The sequence below is a fragment of the Oncorhynchus masou genome, chromosome 7, assembly GCF_036934945.1.
Source record: "Oncorhynchus masou masou isolate Uvic2021 chromosome 7, UVic_Omas_1.1, whole genome shotgun sequence".
In the NCBI taxonomy this organism is placed as follows: Eukaryota; Metazoa; Chordata; class Actinopteri; order Salmoniformes; family Salmonidae; genus Oncorhynchus; species Oncorhynchus masou.
The window spans coordinates 8,985,253-9,008,135 of NC_088218.1; the positions used below are offsets into that span (position 1 = coordinate 8,985,253).

The 22,883-nt window shown below is 49.6% G+C and overlaps 2 protein-coding genes across 5 annotated transcripts in view; both read right to left on the minus strand.

The window, feature by feature from the left end:
* The window catches only part of nbeal1 (neurobeachin-like 1), a 69,923-nt gene extending 57,416 nt beyond the window's left edge, over window positions 1-12,507 (minus strand). The window contains 3 exon segments of the mRNA XM_064970077.1: window positions 4,517-4,608; window positions 11,435-11,853; window positions 12,257-12,507. Coding sequence (XP_064826149.1) covers window positions 4,517-4,608; window positions 11,435-11,485 — 143 coding nt within the window. The 5' untranslated portion in view covers window positions 11,486-11,853; window positions 12,257-12,507.
* A 1,553-nt stretch (window positions 12,508-14,060) lies between these two features.
* On the minus strand, window positions 14,061-20,026 carry LOC135543182 (cyclic nucleotide-binding domain-containing protein 2-like). 4 transcript variants are annotated; one of them, XM_064970273.1, is made up of 11 exons: window positions 19,939-20,026; window positions 19,714-19,758; window positions 19,183-19,346; window positions 17,685-17,841; window positions 17,223-17,374; window positions 16,833-16,971; window positions 16,659-16,740; window positions 15,332-15,395; window positions 15,099-15,216; window positions 14,707-14,870; window positions 14,061-14,387 (listed from the first exon to the last, which is right to left on the minus strand). In XM_064970273.1, exons 1-11 carry the CDS (start codon window positions 20,014-20,016, stop codon window positions 14,087-14,089), a joined length of 1,464 nt encoding a protein of 487 aa, XP_064826345.1. In that variant the 5' UTR covers window positions 20,017-20,026; the 3' UTR covers window positions 14,061-14,086. The 4 variants fall into 4 exon arrangements, with proteins under 4 accessions (XP_064826345.1, XP_064826347.1, XP_064826346.1 ...); XM_064970275.1 differs by having other exon boundaries at window positions 19,677-19,758; window positions 19,939-19,989; XM_064970274.1 differs by lacking the exon at window positions 19,939-20,026 and having other exon boundaries at window positions 19,677-19,932.
* Window positions 20,027-22,883: the final 2,857 nt, after the last annotated feature.

Genomic DNA, 22,883 nt, shown 5'->3' on the forward strand with positions numbered 1-22,883 from the left:
TGTCCCCCTCTGTAGACAGGGGTCATCAGAGAGGAATGGGCCAGTCTCTGTCCCCCTCTGTAGACAGGTAGGTCATCAGAGAGGAATGGGCCAAGAACAACTAGGTCCCCCTGGAGGGAGGGGTCATCTAGAGGACAAGAATGGGCAGCTGGTCTCTGTCCCCCTACTGGAGACAGGGGTCAGGTAGGTGGAGGGAATGGGCCAGTCTACTGGACCCCTCAAGAGGTCTAGGTAGGTGGAGTCAGAGAGACTACTGGAATGGGTTCAACCAGGTCTAGGTAGGTGGAGGGAGGGGCCAGACTGGGACCCAACCAGGTCTTGGTAGGTGGAGGGAGGAGGGGCCAGACTGGGAAAGAGAGAGCAGGTCTAGGTAGGTGGAGGGAGAGGGCCAGACTACTGGACCGGGAAAGAGGTCTAGGTGGTGGGAGTGGGAAAGAGAGAGGGGCCAGACATGGAGTGGACCGGTACAACCAGGTCTTGGTAGGTGGAGGGAGGGGGGAGACTGGACTGGGAAGGACAACCAGGTCTTGGTAGGTGGAGTGGGAAAGAGGGGGACCGGTGGAGTGGGAAGGTAGGTGGAGGGGACCGGTGGAGGTCTAGGTAGGGGAAGAGAGGGGGTGGGTCTAGGTAGGTGGGAAAGAGGGGCCAGACTACTGGACCGTGGGAAGGTCTAGGTGGTGGAGGGAGGGGCCAGACTACTGGAGTGGGAAAGAGGGGGGGTGGTCTAGGTGGGAAAGGAGGGCCAGGAGGTGGACCGGGAAAGAGGGTCTAGGTGGTGGAGTGGGAAAGACCGGTGGGTGGGAAAGGTAGGTGGAGGGGGGAGGTGGAGTGGGAGACTACTGGGGGGAGGTCTAGGTAGGTGGAGGGGAAGACTACTGGACCGGGGGAGGTAGGTGGAGGGAACCAGACTACTGGACCGGAAAGACTAGGTCTAGGTGGTGGAGGAGGGGCCAGACTACTGGACCGGTGGGACTAGGTCTAGGTAGGTGGAGGTGGAGTGGGAAGACTACTGGACCAGTACAACCAGGTCTAGGTAGGTGGAAGGGGGCCAGACTACTGGACCGGTACCACTGGGCCTGGGTGGAGGAGGGGCCAGACTGGGACTGAAGACAACCAGGTCCAGGTAGGTGGGGGAGGTGGAGTGGGAAAGAGAGGGGAGGTGGAGGGGAAGGGAGGAGAGGACCAGAAAGGGTCTAGGTGGGTGGGAAGGAGGGGGAGGTGGAAACAAAAGACTGCAGATGGAGGGTGGATGGGAATTTGACCAGCAGGAGGGGGAGGTTCTGCTGCTGGTCCGAGGCCTGGGACAACTGGAGCAGCTGGTGCCGTGGGAAGCAGGATGTTGTCTGGCAACAGGGTCATCACTGGAGGCACCTCCTCCAACCTGGGGAGGGAGAGAGAGGGGGTGGAATAAGGGGAACACCAAAACATGGCAACTGGACCTGGGTCACACACATCTGCACAAATACTATGCAAGCAAGCGCACGCACCCTGACAAATTTCTACCAGGCCCTAAAAGTTGCCAAAGACTCCAGTCACCCAAATCACACTGTTCTCTCTGCTACCGCACCAAGCAGTACTGGTGCACTCAAGCTCAGTCCCACACACAGACACACACACACACAACCATCTGACAGGACTGACAAATGGGCAAACTTCTAAGGCCTGGTACATCACACACATTTACACACATCTACCTAAGCACACACCATGATAACCTTTACACTAGTATTTGCTCCAACACAGATAGACAGGGGTCATAACAGAGAGGAATGGGCTGGGAGCCAGGGTCATCAGAGGCTGATGGAGCTGGTTATGTGAAACCCAACAGCTAGATTCCAGAGCTCTCTCTGTCCCTCTCTGTAGACAGTGGGTCATCAGAGAGGAATGGGAACAATGGTATGTGGGTGGTCATCAGAGAGGAATGGGCCTGTCCTGTCCCCCTCTGTAAGATTCCAGAGATCATCAGAGAGAGCTGGTCCCCCTCTGTAGATGTCATCACCCCAACCCCTCTGTAGATTCCAGAGCTGGTTATGTCCCCCTCTGTACACAGATTCCAGGGCTGGTTATGTCCCCTGTACACAGATTCCAGAGCTGGTTATGTCCCCCCAACACAGATTCCAGAGCTGGTTAGAGGTCATCAGAACACAGATTCCAGAGCTGGTTATGTAACCCCAACACAGATTCCAGAGCTGGTTATGTGGACCCCAACACAGATTCCAGAGCTGGTTATGGGGGACAGTGGATTCCAGAGCTGGTTATGGGAACCCCAACACAGATTCCAGAGCTGGGGATTGGAGTGGGAAACAGATTCCAGAGGAAAGAGGTGGAGTGGGAAAGAACACAGATTCCAGAGCTGGTTATGAAGAGGGGGTGGAGATTCCAGAGCTGGTTATGGGTAACCCCAACACAGATTCCAGAGCTGGTTATGTGGGAACACAGATTCCAGGTGGTTATGTGGGAACACAGATTCCAGAGCTGGTTATGTGGGAAACACAGATTCCAAAGAGCTGGTTATGGAACCCCAACACAGATTCCAGAGCTGGTTATGGGAAAGAACACAGATTCCAAAGAGCTGGTTATGGAACCCCAACACAGATTCCAGAGCTGGTTATGGGAAAGAGAACACAGATTCCAGAGCTGGTGGTGGAGTGGGAAAGAGGGGTGGTGGAGTGGGAAAGAGCTGGTGGATGGGAAAGAGGGGGATGGAGTGGGAGAGCTGGGTGGAGTGGGAAAGACAGATTCCAGAGCTGGTGGAGTCCAAAGAGCTGGTTATGTGGAGTGGGAAAGAGATTCCAGAGCTGGGAGTGGGAAAGAGAGGGGGAGGTGGAGTGGGAAACCCCAACACAGAAAGAGAGAGGTGGAGTGGGAAACCCCAACACAGATTCCAGAGGCTGGCAACGAACCGACAAACGACAGACTGGCAGATCTAATGGAAAGTAATCTGTTTCCCACAGATCCACACTTCACTCTTATCCAGTCCCACACACAGACCAGAGCCTTACGTAACCATCTGACAGGACTGACTGGGCATTTCACTGGTCATGTGACCAGACCACAGCTGGAAGAGCAGAGGAGTTACATCACCTCTCCACAGATTCCATACTGCATGTGCTTCTTCTGAAACGCTCTCAAACAATGATGTCCGTGCAAACATACAGACATGCACAGAACCTTCACATCAACACAGATTCCAGAGCTGGTTATGTAACCCCAACACAGATTCCAGAGCTGGTTATGGAACCCCAACACAGATTCCAGAGCTGGTTATGGAACCCCAACACAGATTCCAGAACCCCAACACAGATTCCAGAGCTGGTTATGGAACCCCAACACAGATTCCAGAGCTGGTTATGAAACCCCAACACAGATTCCAGAGCTGGTTATGTAACCCCAACACAGATTCCAGAGCTGGTTATGAGCTGGTTAAACCCCAACACAGATTCCAGAGCTGGTTATGGAACCCCAACACAGATTCCAGAGCTGGTTATGGAACCCCAACACAGATTCCAGAGCTGGTTATGGAACCCCAACACAGATTCCAGAGCTGGTTATGGTTATGAAACCCCAACCCCAACACAGATTCCAGAGCTGGTTATGAAACCCCAACACAGATTCCAGAGTTAGGAAACCCCAACACAGATTCCAGAGCTGGTTATGGAACCCCAACACAGATTCCAGAGCTGGTTATGGAACCCCAACACAGATTCCAGAGCTGGTTATGGAACCCCAACACAGATTCCAGAGCTGGTTATGGAACCCCAACACAGATTCCAGAGCTGGTTATGGAACCCCAACACAGATTCCAGAGCTGGTTATGGAACCCCAACACAGATTCCAGAGCTGGTTATGGAACCCTATAGTCTATTTCTGTATCTTGTGTTTTGAAAATGCGTCCCCGTTTATGACCCTAAAGACAGGCTTCATTTGCACAGCGATGGGGGGCACTTGCCTGTGTGCGCGGAGGCCGCTAGCTACTTTTTAGGGGTCATGGGTCAAAACATTTGAAAACCAATAAGCTACAGTACAAGTCGTTGCCTGATTAGATGGTTTATTTTTATTTTTTTACTTGACATGACTTGCTCTTAGAACACACAACTTGGACTGACTCGAGACCCGACCCGTTCTACGTGGACTGACTCGAGACCCGGCCCGTCCTACTTGGACTCGAGACTCGAGACCCGACCCTCGAGACCCCCGTTCTACTTGGACTGACTCGAGACCCGACCCGTCTACTTGGACTGACTCGAGACCCGACCTACTTGGATTGACTCGACACTGACCCGTCCTACTTGATTGACTCGACACTCGACCCGTCCTACTTGGATTGACACTCGTCCTACTTGGATTGACTCGACCCGACCCCTACTTGGATTGACTCGACACTCGACCCGTCCTACTTGGATTGACTCGACACTCGACCCGTCCTACTTGGATTGACTCGACACTCGACCCGTCCTACTTGGGACTTGTGACTGAAATAATAGTGACTTGGTCCCACCTCTGGGGCTATGCTTACCTGGAGGGTGGCTTCTCAAAGTCCACATCTAGACATCTCTCATAGGAGCCAATGAAGATCTCCAGCCACAGCTTCAGGTAGTCTGGGTCCCTCTGTCACAGAGAGGGATGGGAGGACGGAATGAAGGAGGAGGGAGAGGGAGGAAGAGAGGGAGAAGAGAGGGTGAGGAGAGAGAAGAGAAGAGAGAGGGAGAGAGGGGAGTGAGGAGAGAGTGGAGAGGGAGAAGAGAGGGTGAGGAAGAGAGTGGAGAGGGAGAAGAGAGGGTGAGGAAGAGAGTGGAGAGGAAGAAGAGGGTGAGGTGAAGAGGAGGGTGAGGTGAAGAGGAGGAGAGGGAGAAGAGGAGGGTGAGGTGAAGAGGAGGAGAGGGAGAAGGAAATAAACACATGTTAGTGGTTGTCATGTGAGAATAGAGAGATAATGATTCCACTAACTGTAGTATGTCAGGAGGGGCAGATTACAGTGAACTCAGGTGTGTGTGTGTGTGTGTGTGTGTGTAATGAGGAGTGCACCTGTCTGCCTGAAAAACAGGCATCGCCACATTCTCTACCCCCGAGGGGAGTCACGAGCAGCTGCTTTCAGACATTTCCTACATTCCTGGGAACAATGCAGAGAGCCAGAGGACAGCAGCACTGTTCACAGACAGACAGCACATCACCCTCCCACTCTGAGAATGCCAGTCATCTCCACACCCTGGCTAGCCTAAGCTCTATCTCTGCCCAGGGTGGGGAGGTAGAGAGGGGGGTCGAGAGGGAGGTAGGACAGGGGAGTTCCAAGGCTTGCCTGACAGAACACTGATTCAGGTCAAGGGGGACTGATATGAGAAAAGGCCCAGAGTATTATTGTGGAACCAGTAGGAGTGGCAGGAATGAATACTGCTGTGTTAGACTAAGTGTTGTTCAATAAGGCAGGAGGCTATATTGTTTGGTGGGGCAGTACAGTGCTTAGGACCATTTGTTTGACAAAGCAGCGTTTCTCCACTTCTGGAGTGTAGGCTATTCACTATCAACTGGAAGCAAACGGACCAAAACCAAGAGGGATCACCAGAACTTGTCCAATAACAAACGTTGGTTTTCGTTGCCAAATGTGTTGCTAAGGTGTGCACTAATGAATAAATACACCCCTGGCATGTGCCTGCTAAGTCCTTCAGAGTAACACCCGTTTCAGGACAAAACCCCACCAGACTGATTGTCGGTGTGCACAACACATGGTGTTCATTCGTCAGCTGTCGTCGCGGTGTGTTATAGTGAACACCGACCGATGGCGACTGACGGCCGGCATTTTAGCCCTTTTCCTCATGTAGAATCGGTTTGTAAATTACGGACGACCTCTGTTCAGGGGTGCTAACTACTCTTGTCCGGCAGACATTCAAACATCCTACCAGTCTGTCCCTGCCTTTCGTCGATTTTCAAGTGACACTTCTGATGAAGTGGTTTTCTGACGCCCAGTTCAGTTACATGTAAATGACCCTATTTCTTACATCTAGCCGATACTATTCAGGGCCCTATAAATGTGCAGTACGGTTGGTTATGACACGAGAGCAGGGCAGGACAAGTCTAGGAAAGCCTCAGCCTGCTGCGTGTCACAGTGGGAATGATCCAGAACACGAAAGAATTCCAAAAGTGAGGTCATCAGATCAGCAAGTGACTTGACGGAGCGTTTGAGAGGGACTTGGATACAGAGTTCTGTACAAGTGTCTGTCTGTGTATACTGGAATCAACAAGGTTGTACAGCAAAAACATATGACGATCTTGTTCATTCCGCTCTCAATGTGTGTGTTCCTTCCCCTTGACTGTGTGAGCCAGAGCAGGTTTGGGCACTAGCCCCAGGGAGTGTGTGTGAGTGGTTAAAGAGAATGCCCTCTTTCACTGGGCAGCCAGGGAGTACAGATGTCCACTGAGGGCTCGGGGCTGAGACAGGGAGGGCAGAGCAGAGAGGGACACACCCTGGGCCTGCTTGCTGTGGCACCACTGCAGACCCAACACCAAGCAACACTGGCCGGATGAATTCAGATCAGATGAGCTCAACATCTGGGTAGCAACCTATTAGTAATATCTCTGAAACGATCTGACAGACTTTAATGACTGATGACGTATTTCCTATTAGTGTGTTTTCTTATGGTCAGCCGGTTTGGGGGGTGGGTAATCTGGGTTTCCTGTGCCCAACATGTCACCATCCATCCTGATATCCTGACCACCCCCTCCCTGAGACTTAATAACACATGACCCCATGGGACCTTCCCAGCAGGGTGAATTGTGGGTTGTTATTAGTCAGCTGGTTTGGCAGGGGGATAGACTATAACTGTTGTTGTACCAAGCATGTGACCATTCCTCATGAAATCAGGACGACCCCCCTCACTGAATCTTAATAAAACATGACCCGGTAGGACCTCACTAGCCTGAGCCGACAAGGTTATCAACATCAATCTTCCCTTAAGGAGATGCCATCCAGAGGAGATGCCATGGAGAGGAGATGCCATGGAGAGGAGATGCCATCCAGAGGAGATGCCATCCAGAGGAGATGCCATCCAGAGGAGATGCCATGGAGAGGAGATGCCATCCAGAGGAGATGCCATCCAGAGATGCCATCATGCCATGGAGAGGAGATGCCATGGAGAGGAGATGCCATCCAGAGGAGATGCCATCCAGAGGAGATGCCATGGAGAGGAGATGCCATCCAGAGGAGATGCCATCCAGAGGAGATGCCATCCAGAGGAGATGCCATGGAGAGGAGATGCCATGGAGAGGAGATGCCATCCAGAGGAGATGCCATGGAGAGGAGATGCCATGGAGAGGAGATGCCATCCAGAGGAGATGCCATCCAGAGGAGATGCCATGGAGAGGAGATGCCATCCAGAGGAGATGCCATGGAGAGGAGATGCCATGGAGAGGAGATGCCATCCAGAGGAGATGCCATCCAGAGGTGAAGAGAGCATTACGAAGGAGTTATATCGCTTCCTTTACGACCGGCACTGCCCTCCTCACCCTACCAGAAGGCCATGGTTGGCATGGTGACCGAGTATGACTGCTGGAGGAAATGGTGAGGGGCGACTCAAAACCACAATGTCTATTGTAGATGTCCCCTCCCTAACAGTTTCTCTGTTTTACCACAATGTCTACTGTAGATGTCCCCTCCCCTAACAGTTTCTCTGTTTTACCACAATGTCTACTGTAGATGTCCCCTCCCTAACAGTTTCTCTGTTTTACCACAATGTCTACTGTAGATGTCCCCTCCCCTAACAGTTTGTCTGTTTTAACACAATGTCTACTGTAGATGTCCTGTCCAAACAGTTTCTATTTTACCAATGTCTTTATTGCCTTCATGGTCCATCTGGTCACCTTCTCCTCCCCATCAATCTCCAGTACTCACTATCCTGGGATTGACTGATGTAACGGCACCAGTAGTATTTATAGTGCACACATGGGAGGGGCTAAACCACGAGGTGTGGTCGATACATAAACACTATGACATTACTGATGTTGCTGGTGATATTTATAGCACACAGTGAAGGAGGAGAGAGCCGAGAGGAGGGAAAGGAGAGAGCCGAGAGCCAGGCGAACTAGCTCGCCCGCCCCTGGCTCTCCTGCTCGCCCGCCCCTGGCTCTCCTGCTCGCCCGCCCCTGGCTCTCCTGCTCGCCCGCCCCTGGCTCTCCTGCTCGCCCGCCCCTGGCCCTCCTGCTCGCCCGCCCCTGGCCCAGCTCGCCCACCCCTGGCTCTCTCGCCCGCCCGCCGGCTCGCCTAGCCCAGCTCGCCCGCGGCTCTCTCACCCGCCCGCCCGGCCCGCTCGCCTGGCCCAGCTCGCCCGCCCCTGGCTATCCCGCCCCTGGCTATCCCGCCCGCGGCTCTCTCGCCCGCCCACCCGCCCCGCCCAGCTCGCCCGCCCCCGGCCCACACGCCCGCCCCCCACACGCCCGCCCCCGGCCCGCACGCCTAGCCCAGCTCGCCCGCCCCTGGCTCTCTCGCCCGCCCGCACAGCTCTGGCTCTCTCGCCCGGCCCGCACAGCTCTGGCTCTCTCGCCCGGCCCGCACAGCTCTGGCTCTCTCATCCGGCCCGCTCGCCTGGCCCAGCTCGCACGTCCCTGGCTCTCTCGCCCTCCCGCCAGCCCGGCCCGCTCGCCCACCCCCCCCGCCCACCCACTGGCTCTCTCGCCCGCCCGGCCCGCTCCCCCGCCACTGGCTCTCCCGCTCGCCCGCCCGCCCGGCCCGCTCGTCTAGCCCAGCTCGCCCGCCCCTGGCTCTCTCGCCCGCCCGCACAGCTCTGGCTCTGGCTCGCCCGGCCCGGCCCGCCCGCCCGGCCCTCTGGCTCGCCCGCCCGGCTCTGGCCCGCCCGGCTCTGGCCCGCCCGGCTCTGGCCCGCCCGGCTCTGGCCCGCCCTGCTCTGGCTCGCCCGGCTCTGGCTCTCTCGCTCGCCCGCATGGCTCTGGCTCTCTCGCTCGCCCGCATGGCTCTGGCTCTCTCACCCACTAGCCAGAGCCGAGAGCCGGGCAGGCGAGCCAGAGAAGGGCGAGGGAGCCAGAGCTGGGGCGAACGAGCGAGCCAGGGACGATACTCCAGGCTGATGACAGTGACACCACACGGACTGCTGGGTAAGAGGATCGTAATGTGACCGGCTCAGTGGTCATCTGCTACCTTTTAGCTTCTACATGAACTGGAATTAAATGACTGGTGCTTTCCCAGTTAGCCTACCCACAGATTTACAACATGTATGGAGTGGGCTAGGCTAGTTAACTATGGAGGAAAGAAACTCACTGCGGGTTGTGTTCAATATGCACCAAACAGAAACGGACTGAAACAGGGAGGCAGGGACATCATGGATTCATCCAATAAGAAACCTTCATTTTTGTTTTACATTTTAAAACATTTTCAGTTACGTACCCTAATGAACACGGCCCAGGGGTTCAGGCTTATTGCATATCTGACAGGCCAGTATTCAAGCATCACACATTCACCAAATTGAGTTGGAGGTGAATTAATTAGTGTCAAAGCCTTTTACTATGACCTACAGCTACAGGATAAACTAGTTCCTGACCGCAGCACCACTACTCCCTTTAATTAGGCTGCTCAACCGTCAACACTTGTTGCTAGGTGTGACTCCACCCCAGGGACCAGGGTGACTTACTGTGATGTCTCTGTCAACCTCTGGCCCCGTAGTGTTGCCAGCCCTGCTTGGGTTAATCATTATAGAGGTGAGTAACAGTTCAGTCACACTGATCTAATGGAAGTTAGAGCGACCACAGTTGTACTGGATATTTTAGCTAGGTAGCCGAGCCAGAATGGCCCATAGGGCAGGGGACAATCACCTGTTTCTGTAGCGTGAGGCAGCTTTAGGATTGAGTACGCAGCCTTACGATCCTAACCCCAAAGTCAAGCAGTTGGTCATTTTAGCTTAACTAAGCTCCCATTATTGTTCATATGCCATGCTGTGTTAAAGGTCAGTTATCTTGGTACACTAGGGTGTAATGAGCCTATCCCTCAATGAGGTGTGACATCATTAACCTGCAACACTGGAGTGTATGGCGTCTTGAGGGCAAGTGGAGACAATGGGCAGCCTCACAACAAACATTCCGGAGGCGATTTAGCTCACGTGATGGACTACAAGTTCCCCTTGCTCCTGATGTATCCTGGGAACCCTGACACACACTGAAGAGGAGACCCCTGAGCCAGTGTTGACATTGCGGCCACTCTGGGGGAGGTAAAGGTCCTTACAAATTATCTAAGCAATTTAAGCAAAGCCTCATAGGGTTTGTGGCCACATGCAGAGTGAAATACAGGCCTGCTGCTGTAGGAGATTGAATTTCTAGCCTTCTGTCTGACCCAATGTAAACACACTCCCTTAATAGAACAAAGACAATGTGTGTACTCTCCACAATGCCTGCCATTTAACACAGGACTGAGAAGTGAATGCAAGATCAAGTGTGTTCTCAATGTTTTGTACGCGTATTGTTTACAAAGCAGGTGACAAATAAAATCTGGTTTGATACTAAACTAGCCTGGTCCCAGATCTGTTTGTGCTCTGGTCAACTCATGTTGAGCATGACAATAATTTAAAGGGAGTTGGCATGACAACACAAAGACTGGCACTCAGGCAGGATAATAGTAAAAACGTGTGCCATAGCATTTCCTGCCCTGTGTGGTGTGGGAGAACAGGTAAGATCAAAAGGCTACTGCTTATGAGAGGGTTGTCCTTTTGAGTGGGATTAAAGAGGGAATGTGTTGACTGCAGCTGAGACTCACATGAGGAGAGGCTCAGGCACCAAGCAGTGATTGGTCATCCAGTGCAATGAAACAACTGTAGCTACTACAGTCAATCAAGGGGGAAATAGGTCTAGCTAGGTTGCAATACAAAACAGAATCTATGGAATTGTATTATACCCTTGTACATACCACAAGACGTCACTCAACTAAAATCTAAATACCAGGAGATAGACTTTACACAGTGCAAGACAGTCCAGCAGCTGTTACTGAGAATAGTGGAGGAAGAACAGGATGGCTTATAAATTCAAGCCCGATTACAATTCATCATCTTGGCCATGTTCTGTTATAATCGCCACCTGGCACAGCCAGAAGAGGACTGGCCACCCCTCAGAGCCTGGTTCCTCTCTAGGTTTCTTCCTAGGTTCTGGCCTGTCTAGGGAGTTTTTCCTAGCCACCGTGCTTCTACATCTGCATTGGTTGCTGTTTGGGGTTAAAGGCTGGGTTTCTGTACAGCACTTTGTGACATCAGCGGATGTAAAAAGGGCTTTATAAATACATTTGATTGATTGATAATCACCCATTACAACATCTCAATATACCACAGCTATTGTAATAGACCTTACTGTCTGGTCTTACTGACAGTACACCGAGTTTATGCTCAGAGATGGGCACAGATTCTAATGCATGTTTTATGTGTCAAACAGATCAAGAGACTGGTTTGTTTACCTTGTTGCAATACAGCATCCAGACCTCATACAATCTTTCATTTGATGCCATTCTCCAAGGCGCGTGGTGGGGTTCCAAACAGAGGTCAATTCTCCGGATTCCTCATATTGAGCCCCTAGCTATATATCCTCATTCGGGCATTGCTCGTATACATAACGATTTGAGATGTTAAGTTTAACGTCACAATGAAAGACAACTCCGAAAATAGTTCAAATACCTTTCTATTTAGAAAGGAAAAACAAAATATTCAAATGTAATCCCAGTGGCGTTGTTTCTTGATTTTGGAACTTCCTAAAGCATTATTCCATCGTGACTGATGGATTCCCAAGGTTTCGCGTTTCCTGCTGCGGTGAGATTTCCACGGTCGAAGTCGCACTAGGTCCACTTCTCGACTCATATGCCACCGACTCTGCCCCTCTCTGGAAAGACAAGCCACAAACAAAGTCAGTATGTCAGATACACAAGTCCTGTGGCGCCAGTTTATACATAGTTAACAGCACTTGTTTATAAACACAACACAAGTAGGCTATACCTTTGATAACGTTAGCTGACTGGTTATGATAGCTAATTTAGCTTGCTGTAAACAAACACTATGAATCAGCCATCAGCCCAGGCTCGTTCTGTTCAATTAGATCTCTGCCCTTCTTTTGCAAGAGAAGGATACAGCTGACGAAATAAAACACAAAGCTAACTAACATTAGCAAGCTAACTTGGGGTTGCAGTACGCCGAAAAACGCTCGAGTTAGCAAAGTTACTTAGCTACCAAGCTGTCATTGTGAAACAAGGAGGCTCATATGAATTAACTAGCATTATCGTTCTTACCTGTGATGTGTCAAAACGACGAAGCCTTTTTTTCCTGTCTAACGTTACTTCTCATTTGACACAAACGACGAAACGAGTTTGTGAATTTGCTTGACCTTGCCCTAGAATTTAGACATTTAGAAATGTCACCACATAAACAATGCAAACGCACGCATTACTAACGAAAACGACAAAATGTTACAGCCAGCCCATTCCTGTACACTGGGATAGCTACAAACACTGGCGGTTAGTGTTGTGGCACTGCCACCCGTGAAGCTGTCTACAATGTGCGAAACGCGGCCAACTACTTCCTGATGTCAATTTTTTCCATTTTCAAAGTAAACGTTCTCATTTATTAAGCCCAAGGGAATCTAAAAAACAACGTTTTTTAAAACAAAACATAGGTAGAAGTGTATAGTGATAAATAATAATGTTGCCAAAATTGACAAAATAACTTAAACGATGAACGATTCATTCATTGTTTTTTATTTTAAATACATAAATAAATATAACTGAACTGAATCCAAACTGGATTTGGCCTAAATTAGCCTACTGTTTTAGAGTTGAGACAAAATACAGCCTACCAACATATGGGGATACTTACAGAAGACTGGCAAAGCCAATAACAATAAAACACATTGATTGGGCTAAACCACTCCACAATGAGCAGGGGTGCACATAACTCAGATCGTGAATTTATTTTGGAAAACATAATTTTATAAATGGGAAAAGCTAAACAATAACTGATTTTCATTTTAAAAAACTGTGCTTTTATTTTGACATGTAAATCCGGAAGTCAAAATATTTTTGTATTCAGCTCTCGTCAATTGCCTTGCTAGATAGGCTGAGTAAGGCGAGCTTTGAATACAATTACATTTATTTGCCGGACACAATATATATATTTCAGAGGCATAAAACATTCAGCTATACATGTATGTCTATGGAGGAATTATTTCAGTATTTTTCTTAGGCTGCAGAGTTTGCGACAGTCATCAATCCCTTTACGTTGCCGATGTGGAGCTCGTGGGTCGTTAGGGGTGGGTCTTGGTTGCGAGGGAACCGAGCTTAAGTTTGGCTGTGATTGGTTACTTTCAGCTGATCACCATGTTGTTATGCAGTTACCGCCTACTATGGTAAAATTATAGGAGTTCCTCAGTCGTAACATCATATGTTATCGGAATCTGTCAGGGGATGACACTGTCGACGACGTCGCACGGAACCATTGGTTGATATATGCAACATCTGAGCAGGGATTGTGTCCATGATGTGGCAAGCTGATACTTAAACAATATCCAGGCTTTGTAAGATCTAGCATGCATCATCAGCAACTGGGCAGAGGAACATAGCCATAATTATGTCTAAACCCTCTGTCTATTTCTACAATTTCTCTTCTTAAGATCTGTTTTTACACCTAATCCTAAGCACACTGCTAACCTTATGTCTAACCCTAACCTTACATTAAGATAATAAAACACATTTGTGTTTTCTTTCTTTCTTTTTTTCACAATATAGTCAATTTCGACTTTGTGGCTGTGTTAACTAGTGACAACCGAGTTCCTTCAGCTTTCTACTCACAGAGAGCAGAGGCAGGGGCAGAAGGGTTTAAAGAATGTCTTCTCATGACCCACTCATGAGAAATTATACTTCAAAACATTTCTTCTTGAGAAAAGGTATTATGGTGTGCAGATAATTTGATTTCTGCCTGATGTTAACTAAAATGCCGTGAAATAGTTTTTGGTTGCAAGGTAGGCATGAGCCATAAGGATGAAAATAATGAAAAATGCAGCAAACGCTCAAACTTGAAGCATATTGATAAAACCATGTCTATGTATTCATTCATCAGTTATTCCTTTATTTCATTATTTTATTGTTTGGCTCAACCCTCTGCTTTGTCTGTTTCAGCCTGTTGACCACATGTCTGGTCTGCTGAAGGGCCTGGCTGGGGCCACAGTGGCCCTGCTGCTTCTGGGTTCTGTTGACCACGTGTCTGGTCTGCTGAAGGGCCTGGCTGGGGCCACAGTGGCCCTGCTGCTTCTGGGTTCTGGGGCTCCTGATTGGGGTGACCCGGTCGGGGAACAGGGCCTGTACCACACTGTGTCTGTAGTCCTTCCAGCGGCTGTGTTCCAGGAACACAGTGCACAGCTCGTCGTCGCTACACAGGAAGATAACACAAAAGCGGTCATAATAATATATTTCCCATTCAGCAGACGCTCTTTTCCAAAGCGACGTACAGTAATGCGTACATTCTCCCTCGCTAGATCTGAGAGGACGAGATAGGTATAAGCAATACAGTGAAAGTTTCACCTTGCCTTCTGTGGATTGCTTGCCTTACACCTATCTAGTCCTGAGTCGTCTTAGATCTACACAAACACCTAGAGGGTAGGGGCTAGTGGTTGTTTCTGGTGCCCCATCTTTTCTATGAATTGCACCAGTAAGGGCAGCCCATCTGAACTGGTATCCATAAGTCTCACCTTGGGTAGGTTTTCTGCAGGGCCTCCAGCTTCTTCATGGTGGTGTTGTCCACCAGCTTGTCAAAGCGAGTCTTCTCCACCCGCAGGATCTCCACGCTCTGGCTGACCAGAGTGAACCTGCGACAGTCTCTCTGCTTCGACGGCATCAGGTACTGGTTCAGACCCTGAACCACACCACACAGCAGATACACGGAACCACAGAGTTAGAAAACACTAGAGGAAGAGTTTAACCTCAGGAAGTGATTACAACTCTATGCCCAGAACACAGCATGCCATGGATGTCATATTATCATGTTATGACATGGTCATTCATGCTGAACACAAGGCACAAGTACCATACAGGTTTCTTCCTATGTTGATGTGGGTAACGTCTGGACCTCAGGGCTACGTACAAATGTGCCGCTCTGATGAAGGGTATCGATCAGGAAACAGGCGCTGGTGGGCAGGTCTGCAGGAAGTCCTCTGGGAGGACGTGGAGGATTATTGAGGAGGACTTTGTGTTTTATGACACTGAGGAAGAGTAGAACAGACAGACACAACTCATCACTGGGCAGCGAACTAACTGGACACAGCTGAGATGCAGCGATGTCACTGATGTGTGGTACATCCAGGTCAGTTACATTACCTTCCTGGTTGGTTTGTCAGCTCGCCTTTGAATCCATGTGTTGGCAAACATGTACCTCTGCTTACTGAGAGAGAGGGAGAGAGAGAGAGAGAAAGACATAGACAGAGAGACAGACATAGACAGAGAGACGGAGAGAGAAAGAGAGACAGAGAGAAAGAGAGACAGACATAGACAGAGAGACGGAGGGAGAAAGAGAGACGGAGAGAGAAAGAGAGACAGACAGACAGACAGACAGACAGACAGACAGACGGAGAGAAAGAGAGACAGACATAGACAGAGAGACGGAGAGAGAAAGAGAGACGGAGAGAGAAAGACAGACAGACAGACAGACAGACAGAGAGACAGAGAGAGAAAGAGAGACAGACAGACAGAGAGACGGAGAGAGAAAGAGAGATGGAGAGAGAAAGAGAGACATAGACAGAGAGATGGAGAGAGAAAGAGAGACATAGACAGAGAGATGGAGAGAAAAGAGAGACATAGACAGAGAGACGGAGAAAGAAAGAGAGAGATGGAGAGAGAGAGAAAGAGAGACATAGACAGAGAGACAGAGAGACATAGACAGAGAGATGGAGAGAGAAAGAGAGACAGACAGAGAGATGGAGAGAGAAAGAGAGATGGAGAGAGAAAGAGAGACAGACGGAGAGATGGAGAGAGAAAGAGAGACAGACAGACAGACAGATGGAGAGAGAAAGAGAGACAGACAGACAGATGGAGAGAGAAAGGGAGACATAGACAGAGAGATGGAGAGAGAACGAGAGACGGAGAGAGAAAGAGAGACAGACAGAGAGATGGAGAGAGAAAGAGAGACAGACAGAGAGACGGAGAGAGAAAGAGAGACATAGACAGAGAGACGGAGAGAGAAAGAGAGACAGAGAGAGATGGAGAGAGAAAGAGAGACATAGACAGAGATATGGAGAGAAAGAGAGACAGACAGAGAGATGGAGAGAGAAAGAGAGACATAGACAGAGAGATGGAGAGACATAGACAGAGAGATGGAGAGAGAAAGAGAGACATAGACAGAGAGATGGAGAGGGAAAGAGAGACATAGACAGAGAGATGGAGAGGGAAAGAAAGCGAGATGTTTTGTTTTTATTGTTCTTCCACATGTCATTACACAAATGTTATAATCTTACTCAAAACTCAATATAAACAACAGACACCTTTTTTTAAATAAAAATAAAATAAGTGTTACTCTGGTTGCTATAGGATACAGGGGAAACTGAGGTTGCATAGAACTTAATGCTGAAATGTGAACTGTGTATATTGTATGCATATTTTGTGTGTCTTCACAATCCAGTAGGATTGTATTATAAACACGTGCCAGTACCTGAGTCTGCATACTGTTTTAGGAGGCGTTGGTAGGTACTGCAGGAGGTAAGGTCCACCACTCTCAACACGTCACATTGGCCCTGTAATTTCATCTCAAACATCTCTGCCTGCAACTACATTACCCAACATTCCCCACATGCACTGTAGGCCTACAACTTTGTCCCCCAGTTACCTTGCCAATGAAAATGATGTTGCCCATGTCGTTGGTGTCCTTGACGACCACGTGGCCATATCGAAATTGCTCGGCCTTGGAATGGTCAGCCATCTGTTCAATGAGAGAGTATGACCAGGAGGACACTAGCTGGAGTGACCTGGGAGAGAAGGGGCACGAGGTGAATAGTTGCAAAGAGGGGCAATGTGACTCCCGGTGAATGAGAGTTAGAAACACCGTTTGTAGTGGGAGTTCAAGGTGCTGCACCACAAAGACAGGTTTGTAGCGGGAATTCAGGGAGGCCTTCGCTCTTCAGTAGGAAAGTAGGAGTGGTGCTCTGCTCAACAAAGACAAGTTTGTAGGGGGTATATATTCAGATCCTAAAACTCATCTCTGGCTGCAGAATCTCACCGGAAGAAGCTGAAGCGATAGTCAAACTCCCTCTTGAGCTCTACGTCCATCTTGTTAGCGAAGAAGTCTTCCTTGTCGACCACCATGAGTTCCGTCTCCTCCATGCACACCACAGTGGCATTCCTCCTCAGCGTTTTGATCAAGGCCACATCCTGACAGACAACAGTTACTGACCATTAATAATCAGAACAGTCAAAACCACACGATTGCGCCAGTAGCCTCGCTACAGTCAGGTTTGCTATTTCATGTGGTTGAAGCTACTCGTCTGCGTTGCCCATCAGGCTTTGAATGTATGTGAGTTATGACGTTCGCAAGAGCCCAGATATATTTTTCCTAAACACTAAACTATATCACTACTATTCTCACCACTACTACCTCCACTATCACTACTTTGACTATTGATAATGATATTGCATCTTAAAAAAATAGCTTCTACTAAAACATATAATTGTGAGGCCTCACCCCGAAGCTCATGCCCTTCTTGATGAGGATGGGCTCCTTATCCACGAAGGCACTGCTACCGTCGTTGTCCTTGGTGACGGCCAGGAGCCCAGAGAACACAAAGTAGAAGCTGTGTCCCCAGTGGCCCTTCTTAATGACCACTCTGCGACGCTCCAACCTGCAGGCATAGCCGCGCGAGGTGATTGGAAACTCTTTGTTATTTATTAGGATCCTCATTAGCTGTTGTAAAAGCAGCAGCTACTCTTCCTGGAGTCCACACAAACCATGGAACATGACATAATACAGAACACTAGTCAAGAACAAACTTGTAAAGCATTATAATGCCTTGTAAACATATTTGTAGTACCTTACGCAGTCATAGTTAAATATAACTGCTGTGATTGGTCTATATTATGGCTTCTTGTTGTGCTTGTGCTCCTGTGTCCATGGGAACCAGGGCTATCGCTCAACGCAAGCCATTTCAATCTACGGTGTCCACAGATCGATTTATAATGGAAAATGTGGGTCGGAACCAGTACCAGAACCGCGCAGATCCCCTAAGCCGAAGGGGACTTTACATCTAAGTGGTTCATGCTTTATTGTACAGTTCAGTATAACGCTCTATGACTGCATCTATAAAGTCCTATGAATGTTTGTAAGGCAATACAACACTTCACAAGAAGCCCCTTCAACTAAAGTGTTTCCAGACTATTATAGCCCACCAGTAGGTCAATGGCAGCTATACAGGCCAGCAGAGCCCAGTACAGACTAGGAAAACAAGGCTTGTGTTTATTTGACCCTAAAACAAACAAACTGACTGAAACAAGGAGGGACTATACTACCTAGACAGTTTCCACTGCATCCCTAAGACTGGGGTTTACAAACGTTTTCTCTCAGGCCCCCCTTCCATGCAGAAGGCACATTTCAGTTGAAGGCATTCAGTTGTACAACTGACTAGGTACCCCCTTTCCTTTCCAGCATTGGGGAACATCCGGGGGCCTCCCTGTGCACGCCATGTCTATTTCTATGGCACAAGCACTGATCATGACATCAACTGTTCACACCTTCTTGTTGGTGGAGAGAATGTTGCAGGTTAAAGCGTATTTCCTGCAATTCTACACATTTTGTCACAGGGTGAAAAGAACATTTTGCCGTTTTAAAGCTAATTTTCTTGCAATTCTATACATTTCGCCATGTCTAATGTGTATTCATGTGATATTTAAGAGACACGAACATTACTACAAATCTACGGGCTAAAAAACATTATCTGACATGGGCCAGTTGATCTGGACCTTTCTGACAGGTTATAAATAGCTCTCTGAGGTCTGCAATGACTGACATGACAAGAGGAACTGATGATGCAATACCTAATATAGAAATGACACCTTGTGCATTCTACTATTACAACTTTCAAGAGTAAGTTCAAAGCCGGACTGAGTTCCTTAATTAAAAAAACAAATATGTTTGGGAACCACTACCCTAAGGAACCCAAGTGATTGACAGGGGATTGACCTCTAACCTCTGATAGCGAACCACCCTGGCCAGAAGGAGTTGCAAGGTTCCACTGTAGCGACGGAACATGCTCACAGAGCTCAGCATGTTGTGAACCAGCAACACCTCCGACTCAGAACGCTCCTCTGGGCACTTCCGCATAATCTCCACCAGCAGGACAGGGATCCGGTCCTGGAATGTTCCAGACATAACGCTCACACACGTATACAAGCACACACACGCTCACACACATTCACACATAGCATTCACACTCAGACAGAGACACACACACACACCTACACTCACACACATTCACACACAGCTTTCACGCACACAGACACACACACACCTACGCTCACAGCATTCACACACACACACACACACACACACACACACACACACACACACACACACACGTACGCTCAAACACATACACACAAAGCTTTCACTCACCAACACAGGCAGACACACACACCAAGGAGAACAGCGTTCCTTCCAGTCATAAGCACAGTATGGTCATACCCAGCATAGGTCTTCTAAATCCATACGGTATCGTTACCTCTTTCACTTTGAAGTGGTTCAGGTCAAACACCAGACTTTTACCCTGCAGGAACAGAAATCATTGTTGACTTTCCAGTCTTTCTGGATATCAAAACTGTAGCTTCTGTCTCAATCTCCCATCAAGACCGCTACATAAACCTGGTGGCCCGTTAGTCCAGCAAAACACAGCACCTTATCACTTCCCCTTAACAGTAGCACTCTCCTACACACACACACGACGCACCGTCCCACCGGCCGGCTGGTTGGCGATGGTCTCCCGGAAGTTGAACTCCATGAATTGGCGATAGTTGGAACGGGACATGAAGTAGCGGCAGAAGCGAGTCATCAGGATGACTCTGCGCACCGCCCACTTAAAGCCCAGCCTGCCCCGGCATGGAGCAGCCTGCACCGGGGACGGAAATAACATCTCCGCTGCCTGCTGGAAATGTACAACCGCCGATGACTAGAGAAGGGAGGGAGACAGAGAGGTCAATACATGGACTGGCTAGAGGAGGGAGACAGAGAGGTCAATACATGGACTGGCTAGAGGAGGGAGACAGAGGACTGGCTAGAGGAGGGAGACAGATCAATACATGGACTGGCTCAGGACTGGAGGGAGGGAGACAGAGAGGTCAATACATGGACTGGCTAGGCTAGAGGGAGACAGAGGGAGACAGAGGAGGTCAATACATGGACTGGCTAGAGGAGGGAGACAGAGAGGTCAATACATGGACTGGCTATGGACTGGCTAGAGGAGGGAGACAATACATGGACTGGCTAGAGGAGGGAGACAGAGAGGTCAATACATGGACTGGCTAGAGGAGGGAGACAGAGAGGTCAATACATGGACTGGCTAGAGGAGGGAGACAGAGAGGTCAATACATGGACTGGCTAGAGGAGGGAGACAGAGAGAATACATGGACTGGCTAATACATGGGACTGGCTAGAGGAGACAGAGAGAATACATGGACTGGCTAGAGGAGGGAGACAGAGACATGGACTGGCTAGAGGAGGGAGACAGAGAGGTCAATACATGGACTGGCTAGAGGAGGGAGACAGAGAGGTCAATACATGGACTGGCTAGAGGAGGGAGACAGAGAGGTCAATACATGGACAGGCTAGAGGAGGGAGACAGAGAGGTCAATACATGGACTGGCTAGAGGAGGGAGACAGAGGCTAGAGGAGGGAGACAGAGAGGTCAATACATGGACTGGCTAGAGGGTCAATACATGGACTGGCTAGAGGAGGAGACAGAGAGGTCAATACATGGACTGGCTAGGAGGGAGACAGAGGGTCAAGACAGAGAGGTCAATACATACATGGACTGGCTAGAGGAGGACAGAGAGGTCAATACATGGACTGGCTAGAGGAGGGAGACAGAGAGGTCAATACATGGACTGGCTAGAGGAGGGAGACACAGAGAGGTCAATACATGGACTGGCTAGAGAGGTCAGATCAATACATGGACTGGCTAGAGGAGGGAGACAGAGAGGTCAATACATGGACTGGCTAGAGGAGGGAGACAGGACTGGCTAGGTCAATCACATGGACTGGCTAGAGGAGGGAGACAGAGAATACATGGACTGGCTAGATACATGGACTGGCTAGAGGAGGGAGACAGAGAGGTCAATACATGGACTGGCTAGAGGAGGTACAGAGAGGTCAATACATGGACTGGCTAGAGGAGGGAGACAGAGAGGTCAATACATGGACTGGCTAGAGGAGGGAGACAGAGAGGTCAATACATGGACTGGCTAGAGGAGGGAGACAGAGAGGTCAATACATGGACTGGCTAGAGGAGGGAGACAATACATGGACTGGCTAGGGAGACAGAGAGGTCAATACATGGACTGGCTAGAGGAGGGAGACAGAGAGGTCAATACATGGACTGGCTAGAGGAGGGAGACAGACTGGCTAGAGGAGGTCAATACATGGACTGGCTAGAGGAGGGAGACAGAGAGGTCAATACATGGACTGGCTAGAGGAGGGAGACAGAGAGGTCAATACATGGACTGGCTAGAGGAGGGAGACAGAGAGGTCAATACATGGACTGGCTAGAGGAGGGAGACAGAGAGGTCAATACATGGACTGGCTAGAGGAGGGAGACAGAGAGGTCAATACATGGACTGGCTAGAGGAGGACAGAGAATACATGGACTGGCTAGAGGAGGGAGACAGAGAGGTCAATGGACTGGCTATGGACTGGCTAGAGGAGGGAGACAGAGAGGTCAATACATGGACTGGCTAGAGGAGGACTGGCTAGAGACAGAGAGGTCAATACATGGACTGGCTAGAGGAGGGAGACAGAGAGGTCAATACATGGACTGGCTAGAGGAGGGAGACAGAGAGGTCAATACATGGACTGGCTAGAGGAGGAGACTCAGGACTGGCTAGGGGAGGGAGACAGAGAGGTCAATACATGGACTGGCTAGAGGAGGGAGAGAGAATACATGGACTGGCTCAATACATGGACTGGCTAGAGGAGGGAGAGAGAGAGGTCAATACATGGACTGGCTAGGCAATACATGGACTGGCTAGAGGAGGGAGACAGAGAGGTCAATACATGGACTGGCTAGAGGAGGGAGACAGAGAGGTCAATACATGGACTGGCTAGAGGAGACAGAGAGAATACATGGACTGGCTAGAGGTCAATACATGGACTGGCTAGAGGAGACAGAGACACATGGACTGGCTAGAGGTCAATACATGGACTGGCTAGAGGAGGGAGACAGAGAGGTCAATACATGGACTGGCTAGAGGAGGGGACTGGCTAGAGGGAGACAGAGAGGTCAATACATGGACTGGCTAGAGGAGGGAGACAATCAATACATGGACTGGCTAGAGGAGGGAGACAGAGAGGTCAATCAATACATGGACAATACATGGCTGGCTAGAGGAGGGAGACAGAGAGGTCAATACATGGACTGGCTAGAGGAGGGAGACAGAGGTCAATACATGGACTGGCAGGACTGGCTAGGGAGGGAGACAGAGAGGTCAATACATGGACTGGCTACTCAATACATGGCTAGAGGAGGAGACAGAGAGGTCAATACATGGACTGGCTAGAGGAGGGAGACAGAGAGGTCAATACATGGACTGGCTAGAGGACAGAGGGTCAATACATGGACTGGCTAGAGGAGGGAGACAGAGAGGTCAATACATGGACTGGCTAGAGGAGGGAGACAGAGAG

Coding starts and splice junctions, on each gene's coding strand:
- LOC135543182 (XM_064970272.1), bottom strand. CDS start 16,437: ATGTGGAAGAACAATAAAAACAAAACATCTCGCTTTCTTTCCCTCTCC. Junction 15,217..15,331: donor CTGACAAACCAACCAGGAAG/GTAATGTAACTG, acceptor ACTCTTCCTCAG/TGTCATAAAACACAAAGTCC. Junction 14,871..15,098: donor TTCATCAGAGCGGCACATTT/GTACGTAGCCCT, acceptor GGTGTGGTTCAG/GGTCTGAACCAGTACCTGAT.